Source organism: Cariama cristata, unplaced genomic scaffold (genome assembly GCF_000690535.1).
Source record: "Cariama cristata isolate BGI_N322 unplaced genomic scaffold, ASM69053v1 scaffold3250, whole genome shotgun sequence".
Taxonomy (NCBI): Eukaryota; Metazoa; Chordata; class Aves; order Cariamiformes; family Cariamidae; genus Cariama; species Cariama cristata.
In genome coordinates, this window is record NW_009595074.1 from 59,993 (window position 1) to 70,436 (window position 10,444).

The 10,444-nt window shown below is 38.7% G+C and overlaps 1 protein-coding gene across 1 annotated transcript in view; it reads right to left on the reverse strand.

The window, feature by feature from the left end:
* STAG1 (stromal antigen 1) overlaps window positions 1–10,444 on the reverse strand; it is a gene marked incomplete at its 5' end in the record, with an annotated part of 79,913 nt that overhangs the window by 42,589 nt on the left and 26,880 nt on the right. Inside the window, 6 exons of the mRNA XM_009700420.1 lie at window positions 2,955–3,158; window positions 3,347–3,436; window positions 3,562–3,654; window positions 6,597–6,700; window positions 7,863–7,980; window positions 10,207–10,321. Of these exons, the coding sequence (XP_009698722.1) occupies window positions 2,955–3,158; window positions 3,347–3,436; window positions 3,562–3,654; window positions 6,597–6,700; window positions 7,863–7,980; window positions 10,207–10,321 (724 nt within the window). The remainder of the gene's footprint in view (window positions 1–2,954; window positions 3,159–3,346; window positions 3,437–3,561; window positions 3,655–6,596; window positions 6,701–7,862; window positions 7,981–10,206; window positions 10,322–10,444) is intronic.

Consider the following 10,444-nt stretch of genomic DNA (forward strand, 5'->3'; position numbering starts at 1 on the left):
AGTAAAGGAAGGAGATATATCAGAAGTATTTTGGTATCACTGGCTCATGTTCCTTCATGAGCCCAGTCTTTGTTCTCTGCCCAGTACTCTCAGTGCATCCTTCAGGGCTTCTCGCACTGGAGTACTGCATAAAGAGAAGGTGCTTGCAAAGAGAAGTGAAGGGAAATAGAGTGGGAATAAGCAGTTACTGGCTTCCTGATTCAACAGCAATTAGTAATAAAGGAAAATTGCAGGGAAAAAGTCTTTCTCCCCTAGTTCATTTCTCCTGAGAAGACTGGTGGGAAGTAATTTCTGAATCCCAGTGTCTCACTGCTCTCACCTGACTTCCCTTGGGTAAAACACGAGACCAGAGGGATCTTTCAAGCGGTGTCAGAAAGCGAGAGGACAGGACTGCAGACCTGTATAGCATACCTAAAATATGGAGTGTGTTTTCTAAACTCTCTCAACATTCATGTATACATAGTCTAAAATGGCTGGACCTAAATGCTTTGCGGGCATAATTAATCTGAAATGTGGGCTGAGGGTGGAAGAGAGGTAGATTTCCAATCTCCTTTCATCTTTAATGCTTGTAGTGTTGGAACGTAGTTCTTTGAGGCTCAGAGACCACACTGCCTGTGGAACAGGACTCCCTAAGAAGGGCTCCTGAAAATATACAGCTAGGGACTGCGAGGTAGCAAAGGCAAGGACAGCACTGGATCTCCTCAGATCACAGAATCAAAGAACAAGAGGATTGATACTATAGTAAACAAAACTCAACACTAACTGGACTGCTGGCATCCAGAAAGGTATGTGGATGACAGGAAAGGACCTAAAGAACTAGAGGACTTGTTCTTGTCTTGACTCCTCTTTAAAGCTGCTGTGTGGATGAGAATGGGTAAGTTAGAGAAAGAGTAGCTCCTGTACAGCAGAAGGAATCTAAGTGTTCCTGTATTTGCTAACTGAGTTTGGGATTATGGTTGAAAAAATATCTGTGGGTGTCTCAGCAATACTAATAAAACGGTGAGTGGATCTTTTCTTGGGTGAAACTATCCAGGGAATAGAATGCCATCTCTGAATCCTTGAATGGATCCACAGGAGAATAACATCTATACAGCTGAACAGTGTAGAAACATCAAGGAGGCTCTTCCAGAAAAGGTGCATGTCCTCAGACAGACCTAATTTCTGTTTGTTACTCTGGCTGTTACACGACTGTCTTCAGAGAGAACAAACATGGCATTTGGTTTGGAGAAGTTCCAAGATAAAACTATGAGAAAAAGCTGAAAGGAGACATTTTCATAAAGTCTTACGACAAGACAGTATAACAGAAATGGCAAGTCAGTGCCAAAGTACTGGGATTCCACTTGCTTCTTGGTCTGATTCTTGAAAAATCCCATAGGCACTTTCTTCCATCTCGAGGCAAGACAGTGTGAAGGAGATGCTTTTTGCTAATCTGAGCTTGGCTGTGGAGACATAAGCTGAAGATTCTCCAAAAGCCAGGTTTGGAGCAACAACAAAGGAGATTTGTCCCTGCATACAGAGCCAGACTGAACCTTGGTGTTGGATGTGTGGATGCTGAAAAATGTGAGGACCTCACCGAAGTTCCTAAACCTCTGTCAGTGGGTACCAGTGGAAAGGGCGGAGGCCGCTGTTTACAGTGATCAGTTGCTGGGCATCTGGTGTAGAGAACTCGGCTGGTTCTGAACCTGGATCTTTGTGCTGGCAGTCCAACTTTAGCCCTTTTTGCTACCCAAGTCAGCAATAGATTCCCCAAGGTTTTTGTCTCAGAGTTTTTTGGTCCTGTTGGTCAGAGGTGAGGAACTTAAAAAATCCACAGCTATTAAAACAGATGGCCAAGACATATAACGTGGCATTAGCTGAAAGGATTCCCTTGCCACACACAGATGGGCAAAGATGTAGCACAAGTTCTGGAATGTCTTTTCAGGCTCTGCTCAGAACTTTCTGAGAAAGTAGATATAAAACGGCAGACAGGTAGACAGCAAAGTAAATGTAATCTATCAAAGAATGTACAGCGGCGCACTAACTCCTCTGGGTTCCTGCCTGCACTGTCTTTTTTACTCATGTACATTCCTACAGCAACAGAAAAATTTTTTATTTACTCTGCAATGTGACATGGCATATATATAGTATGCCTCTATATGGCATATTACTTAAAGATAGAAAAGAGCTTATTTTCTTTAATATGCAATTCTAAAATAGAGACTGTAGCTTAACGTTCTATAAATGTACATCAAAAATTAAAGTATCTGCCACAGTGCAGTGCATGACCAGAAGTGAAGAAAAAGGTCTATGCAGCCCTTAAGTTATGTTTAAAAAGCATGAGAATTACAACAAATTAAGTAGTGCTACACAAAGTTAAATTGATGTAAAACAAGAAAAAATGAGTAAGGTTTCTATTCTTACTTAATGTATTCAGTCTTACGCATTTTGAAGGAGAAATTCTTACAAGTAAATCCCAGGTACCTCCAGGTTTCAGACCTGTATCTTTATTTCATTCTTTCCAGAGCTCTTTCAATCTGCCATTATAAATATTTTACTAAATCCTCTCTCCCACTCAAGACATAATCCAATCTTGATTCTGCTGCCTGCATATCCATTTGGGACTACTGGAATCACCACAAGCATTAATGTAAACGCATCTTTCTCTGCATTTTTCATCAGCTTTCATTCATTCATCTATTTAATTTCTTATGTAGACTGTTTAAATAGTAGACTAAATTTTCAGAAGCAGGATTGTCCTGTGGTTGGTCTGTCTCTCTCTCATCAATGCTCTGCAGGCTTAATGGCTAGTCCAAGGGATTTTTCACATGGTGAAATCACTCCAAATAATTAGGAAATAGTTGCTGCTGCACTACATCTTCGGACACGTAATTTCATGACTGGGCAAGAATATTTTTCTGTAGTTTATCATAGCGTATTTTAGGTAGTCTAACTAAATTCATTTTAAGAAAACAAACCTCCTGCAGCAGATCCTCTACAGAATGGTTGAATCGATCCACAAATTCATCAATAAGTTGGCTGTGGGCTATGTCAACTCTGTTCTGGATTGTATACTCTTCACTACAGAGTATGCTGTAGGTTTTGCTGCAGGCTTCGAGAACATCTGATTCCACATGCTTTTCCACAACAAACTTTATCTGTTTCAGTAAGGCATCCAGATGCTGTAGATCAGAAAAGAAGGTCAGCTTTCACCTTACCTGAACAATGAAACTCAAAGAACAAGTCATTCAAAGAATACAGCAAATCAAGGTTAAATTACTAATCTGCCAAATGAAGGCACAGTACTGTGTGACTAGAATAGTAATCAGATAATTGAAAGCAATCAGACTTCTTGCCCAATGTACTATACCTTTTCCATTCTGCCCGTGCTATAGATTTCCAGATCAAAATACTGAGGGATTTGCAGGAGATTTGCAACCTTCTCGGCATCAGCGGAATACTAGAACATCATTGAAACAAAACAAAACAAAAGTGAAGTAAAAATGAACACCTACACTATAGAATGAAAAAGTTTAAAGACAGTCGTAAATACCAGCAAGAGATTTATTTTGTTGAAAAACATACCTTTGATAGCAACATAGGAAGTGCAATAATGAAATGCTCAGTCAATTTATTTCTGTCATCTATCTGGGTTTTTCTTTCTTTTGCTGTCAAGACCTGCAAGTGATCAAAAATAACTAAAGTAAATACAATTTCTGCCTATAACATTCATTAATTTTTCTAAAGTTCATAGTACAAACAAAAATCCATGCAAGGGTATTTTTCATAAATCTAAAGAGGAGGGAATAAAAACCTCAAACGCATTTGGACTGAAGAGTGATAGAAAGGGAGGACCATGTGTCCTAAGAAGCCGTGATTGAAAAGGAAAAAATCATATCATCCAGCATGATACTGTCTCAACACAGCAACATTTTTTTAGGATTGAAATTCAAATATAACTCAAGTCAGTGGAAGTTTTGCTATTGCTTCCAAGCGAATTGAGCTCTGGCTTTCACACATTAAATAAAGTGTTAATGTAAGACCTGAGGGTGAACTCAAGTATAATTAAGAAAACTAAAACCAAACCACACTGTAACAGCGATTTTCATTAGCAGATTCATGGCCTCATCTCTAAACTGGAATGTAATTCTCAGTGAGAACATACATCCAAGTTCACAGAACTCATTTACAAATTTCCGTGACAGATACACTGAAGCTCCTAATGCTGTCATAGCAAAACCACCTTGAAACAGTGAACAGAGAGACAATCATCAAAACAGCATGCTTCATAAAAGCTTAGATCTGGTTTCTCGGCTTCTGAAAAGGAGAGAATACTTTTGAAAACAAATAATGATAATAAAATACTCAAGTTAGCTAATGATTTATGTATAGCAAAGCTGCCAGACTGCACAATAAGAGTTACAAGCTAAAGCCAGAGAAGAAACTATTTCACAAGAAGGTGAGTGCATAATTAGAAATCTGCTCCCATTTCAACTCAGAGAATATGCTAGCGAGATCATGAGAACGTGACAAACCTCTACTGACAAGTCAGAGATCCCTGCAGTTACCATCCCACAACTCATGATCTAACTGAAAAGAAGCAAAAGCTAAATGTCAAACCTACATCTCTCTCTAAGTGAGGAGGAATAGCTGGAAACAAAACATGTGCTTGGATGACAAGTAGCCTATCGTGTCATCAGAAATCCAAAACAACCATGGAAGTGAAGGCGAACGATTTGTAACCAGGGTAAGAAACCACTTCCATGGTACACAGCAGACAGCCAGATACACACAGCAGCAACCGCAACTCCTGCACCAACTCACAGTGCAGCACCACCCGTGCCAGCAAAAGCTGCTACTTCATCGGAAGGCAACACAAACGCAGCTAGCAAGTCAGGCCCCCATCCCCTAACAACCCAGTCGTATTCTGGTGACCAAGTATTGCTATTCAGTGGTGCTATGAATTAATCTGGGTCCCTAGGATGATCTCGAGGTTCTTTTGATCATCCTTCAGAAGGTGAAATTTATTTTACTCAAGTGTTTTCTTTAGCTTTGAAGAAATACAGACATTGAAAATCTAAGACTAAGCAATTTGCTGAACTTAAGGGAACTGAACTGCAGATCTCTTGAGGTAGAAAAAATACCCGGAAAGCTAATAGTGACATTATTCAGTGCTCCAAATAGAAAATACAAACATGAAATTTTTGTTAAATTTAAAGGTTGCTTTGTCTGCTAGAAGGGCTTGCAGCTAGAGACAAAACACAAGTTGTGCTTAAAATACAGTCTTGGTAACAGAGGATAATACATGCTTGTGTAAATTTGAGTAAGTGATTTCATACAGCATACAGTCTCCCCTCACCCCTCAAAAATTTTAATAAATTAGGAATTTCTTAGAATATACTTTATAAATCAAGGTACATAAAAAGCATGTTTAAATTGATGGTTTCTTGGCGCTTTTCCTGGGATGCTGTTTCTGGGCATGAGGCTAATCTGCTTTTGGCACATAAAAATTAAGCAGCTAAGTAATTGCATTTAGTTTAGCAATAAGGAGTGCTAAGTCTATCTCCAGATTTCACCTTCATTAAGTCTGTGGCTTCCCTTAATAAACTAGTTACAATTATTCAGAACAGAACCTAACAGAAATACCAAATCTTCACATGGGTTTATTTCATTTTAGTCTAATTTAAGTAAGAGAGGGACTACAAAAAGTCAGGGAAATCCATTTGGGAACCTGAGACTCTTATGGAACATGGATGCTGTATTTAGGGAGAATACAGTTGAAAGCCTGTTGATCACCCTGACGTGCAACTTATACTGAAATGCTTAAAACTGCATGCCCAGCCTTAGGAACGGACTTCCAACTGATCCCCAAACAGTCACTATAAAATAAATGAAAGAGGCAGCTAGATTGCAATATGGCCAGAATGTCAAATTCTTAAATTTTCAGGGCCCTCAGTGGAAGAGGCCAAAGAGGATGGATATATAAAGCCATAGACGCATTCAGGTTGGCCCTAGTCCCACCCCTCCTGCTCAAAGCAGAGCCAGCTCAGGGGTCAGAGCGGGGTGCTCAGGGCTTTGTCCAGTCAGGTCTTGAAAAACACCAAGGATGGAAACTGCACTAAGCCTCAGCTTCTGTTCCAGAGCTTAACTACTCTCACGATAAAGATATTGTTGACTTTTTCTGCAAATTTTACGTCCATATTAGCAGCAGATACCTTTTCACGGAAGACAGTCAGAAATAATCTTGTTCTGCTCCCGAGCTCTACGCTTTCAGTTCTAATCTAGATTTAACATTAAGCGCTGTAGATGTGGGTACATTACAAGTGTAAGCCAGGGGTATGATAACAAGAACATCTAAAAAATTTTTAAAAAGGTTTTCATGCTGTAAATTTATATTACTTAACTTGGCAATGCAAAACCCAAAATCAATCAAACAAACACCAAACATCTCCAGAAATAGAATTTCTACTATTTTTCTTCAAAAATGTTCACACGAAACAGGAAACACCAATTATAAAAACCTAATTTAAAAGTGTCAAAATGTGGCATTGTAGACAAATATTTTACGTTTAGTATAGTAACACACACAGGTCCGAGCTACCTGCTGCGGCACCACTTACTCTCTTGCCAGTGCCTCTGCCTACTGGAGGATGTGCTTCAGCAGCTTGTCTGATTGTACACACCATCAACTCAATAAGAGCACTCTCCTGCCGGTCAGACATTGCTATGGAGGGAAAAGAACAAATAACATCAGTTCTGATCTGTGTGCAAGACATCTTAAAGACGACAAATCTGTGAATGCAGCTGTAAAACACAGGGAACAGAGAACAACAGAGACAATGTCATTTTGGTCCATTTATAAAACCAAGGCTTTCTTGGCTTGCTGTTCGAATTACCATTCACATAATCTCAAAATGGAAACGGCAGAAATGAAAGCAGTCCAGAGAAATCTAGTCTGGAAAAAGGATGAATGAAAGGGAATATAACAAAGATCTACAAAATAAAGAGTGTCATGGAAGACAGAGAGTGACTGACTGTTCACTGACACTTCTTACAAAATATTCTCACTGTCAGGAAGTATTATGTCTGTTCTTTGGGAGGTATTTCTGGTCACAACATCTAGAGGATCCAACCTCACTAGGCTACACAGAAACAAAGAATCAAAGTGCCTAATTTCCTAAGGAAATTACCATATAAATACCACAATTGTAGCAGGTGGATACCAAAAGGTCAGATTTTGAAACAGTGAGATGATGAGCACATCGTGCTAGGAAGCAGGAAGAGTACATCAGTTTTTCAACCTTCTAACCCCTGCAAAGGTCCCTGAAGCAGGAGAATCCAGAAGGATTATAAAGGATCTCAAATGACACATTATCGTTACGGTCTCTTTGCCACCAACCTCCCTGGTTACTTTGCGCATGCAGATCTATTATTAGCAAAAGGAGATTCAAAACTAATGGCAAAATAATTCCTTTATTTTTTTTCCTTGTGAGAACTCATTAGGTTTTAACATTGTCTGGAAAAGCCTCATATTTAAGTAACACTACCTGAAGTGCTTGTGTATTCAAAATTGTATTAGCTGCTTGATTTATTGAAGTGTTCATGAATACACTAGTTATTTAACCATTCAGACAAGAAGCAGTCCTAGCCTTTAATACTAGGGAACCACAGCACAGCAGACTTCGCAAGATGAAAAACTGAGTACAAAAATGCTGCTTCTGAAGCAAAGTGCATTAAAAATGGATTAAACTAAAATCTTCTTCAAATATGCTTTCTAAACAAACCACAACATAAATACCTCTATCACCCACAGTGAAACATCCTTTTAAGGAATAATTAACAAAATTGTGTGATATATCAGTAACGTATAGAGGTTTAACAAATACCTTCTTCTCCTTGGACTGGTTCCTCCAAGAGCAATTCTGTCATACATTCCCAGTCTTTCAACAGTTCTTGAGAGCTCTCCCACAAACTGTCCACCAAATACGCTGCATGTTCATGCAACTAGAAAATCCAAAGCAACCATCAGTACAGCGTTCTGGTACAAGCAGCAGTTCTTCATCTTTCACACAATCATTTGGCCACGGAGAGCGTCCTGGGCATGTACTCTTATGTTAGTTGGAAAGAAATTCAGTTTAAAACCAACTCTGGAAGGTCTCTCTTCCAAGTGAATGATACAACTGCATGACAATGGGGCTATGTTTTAACAGAACGTGGAATAAAACTAAACTGAGCTTCTTTTCCAGCTTGTTTGTGAAAAATCTTTCTCAGAGTTTTGACCTAGGAGCCATAAAAACTTATCTTTCCTCCCTTTCTTACTGCATTATGATAAGAAGAGATGGTGAGACATCAGACTAAGAGAGAGTTGTAATATATTTGTTTTGAACAGGCATTTATTTTTCATACTTGCTGCTACATGCTCAGAAAACAGTAGCAGAAATCCTACTGATTTCAGGAGGTATAGAATTAACACTAACTTTAACTGCAAGAAATGTTTTTATTTGAATTAACACAATTGTTGTAAAGCGAGAAAAATAATCCATAGGCTGCTTCTGTTCTATAAACTGATCTTTAAGTGCTATTAAAAAGTAACAAGCACAATATGCAGTTTTGATTTGCTTGCCAGACATGGGAGTGACTCCTTAACTGGAAAACATCTAAGAGTATAGGAAAGGAGGTGTCAGCACATTTACCTAACTCTTCTGTTTCTGACAGCTTTGGGAAACATGTCATGTGTCACAGAGCTTACTGATACTTGTCACAAGTTTACCTGTTCCCTCTTCTGAATGCACACTCTCAGTTTGCAGTGCTTTCAACTTTTAGTCCTATGCAGATGGAAACTTCCAATTCTCTAACTTTTAATTAAAACTGGAGTCATAATACTCTGCTTTGTTTCTAACAACTGTATCAAAAACAGCAAGAGCACAAACTGCCCCTGAGAGAGAAGCGATCTCGGGGAGCAGCATATGGCTTGCATGGGAAGACACTTTGCTGATCATGGCTTTGGGAGCAAAGCTGAGTTTCTTTTCTCCTCAGAAGGATGGACAAGCTTAGCACTAGGTAACTCCCAATCACACACACTCAGATTTAAGGAATTGTCACTGGAAAATACAATGACATATTAAAATCTAAGTTTTTAAGAAGCTGGAATTAAAAATACATTCAGATAGATTGAAGGCTCACACAAGTAGTGATATTTCATCCAGACTTAACTTGCAGGTTTATAAGGTGTTTCTAAAAAATGTTAACATTAACACTGTACCTAAATGTTATCCTTCTTTCTCAGTATCTCTGATTGTGTTTCTTTTTATTCTCACAGTCAAGTCTCTTGTTCAAGGCTTCATAACAATTAAAATACCCAATTGCAATACCCTTCCTTTTGCTTTTTACACAAGATATATTACCCCCCTTCTGCAGAGGAACATTTCTGTCATTCCTTTCTTTCAGTCTTCCTTTGCCACCTATTTACTACCAAATCAAATGTATCATTTTTACACCTTTCCCCCTCTATCTTCAGAGCATCCTGTACCTGATAGTTCATCTTCTCAAGTTTTCCTCCACTCCACTGCCATTCCCTACCTGAATTACTATAAGTATGTCCACCATAAAACTTCCCATATACGCTGTCTCTATAGACATAAACTATGGGCACAATCCCATCCTGAATGTGTTCATCAAACACTTTATGTCATCGTATGTGTGCTCGCAGTCTCCAGCCTCTGACATTTTCAAGATGCAACTGCATAAAGCCCTGAACAACCTCATCTAATCTCACAGCTGACTCTGCTTTGAGCTAATGACCTTCAGGTCCTTTCCACTCTGAATTATTCTACAATTCTAATCATAATTTGAGACATTATGTAATTTTCGTTCCTTTCCGGTTCAAATTATTTTACTCCATATAGAGTAACTCCAGAGGTATATTCCTTACAAGGTTATATTAAAAAAGAACCAGTTAAATTTCTATGTAGCAATGAATCCTGGGAGCCACCATCGCACCGGCAATGCAGTACTGAGTACAGTGAGGATATGCAAGAGCAAAATAAACCACAAAGAAGATCTTGAGCTGAATTTGCTTGATGGACAAGGAAATGGGGGGCAGGGTAAAGGGCATACAGTATTTCTGAAATTATGGAAAAAAAGGGAAAGATAGACAACTGTATGTTGATAAATCACTACTTAAGTTGCAGGTTTTATTAAATGTGCAAAGGTTAAAAATGAATTTTTTACCTCACTTTCAAGAAAGAAAAGAACCAACATTCTAATAAGGTTTCCATTTGGACTATTTCGCCCCCTCCTCTTTGCTAGAGCCTCTTCAGCTTGGGGATCATGTCTGCTGAACAGTCTAAAAATAAGCAAAAGGAGTTATCATGTTTATCAAAACAAATCTCGTTTCTGTAATAATATGATAAGCATTCATTCTTGATATAGTAGATTTGTTCATAAAACACAGTGAAAGTATCTCAAG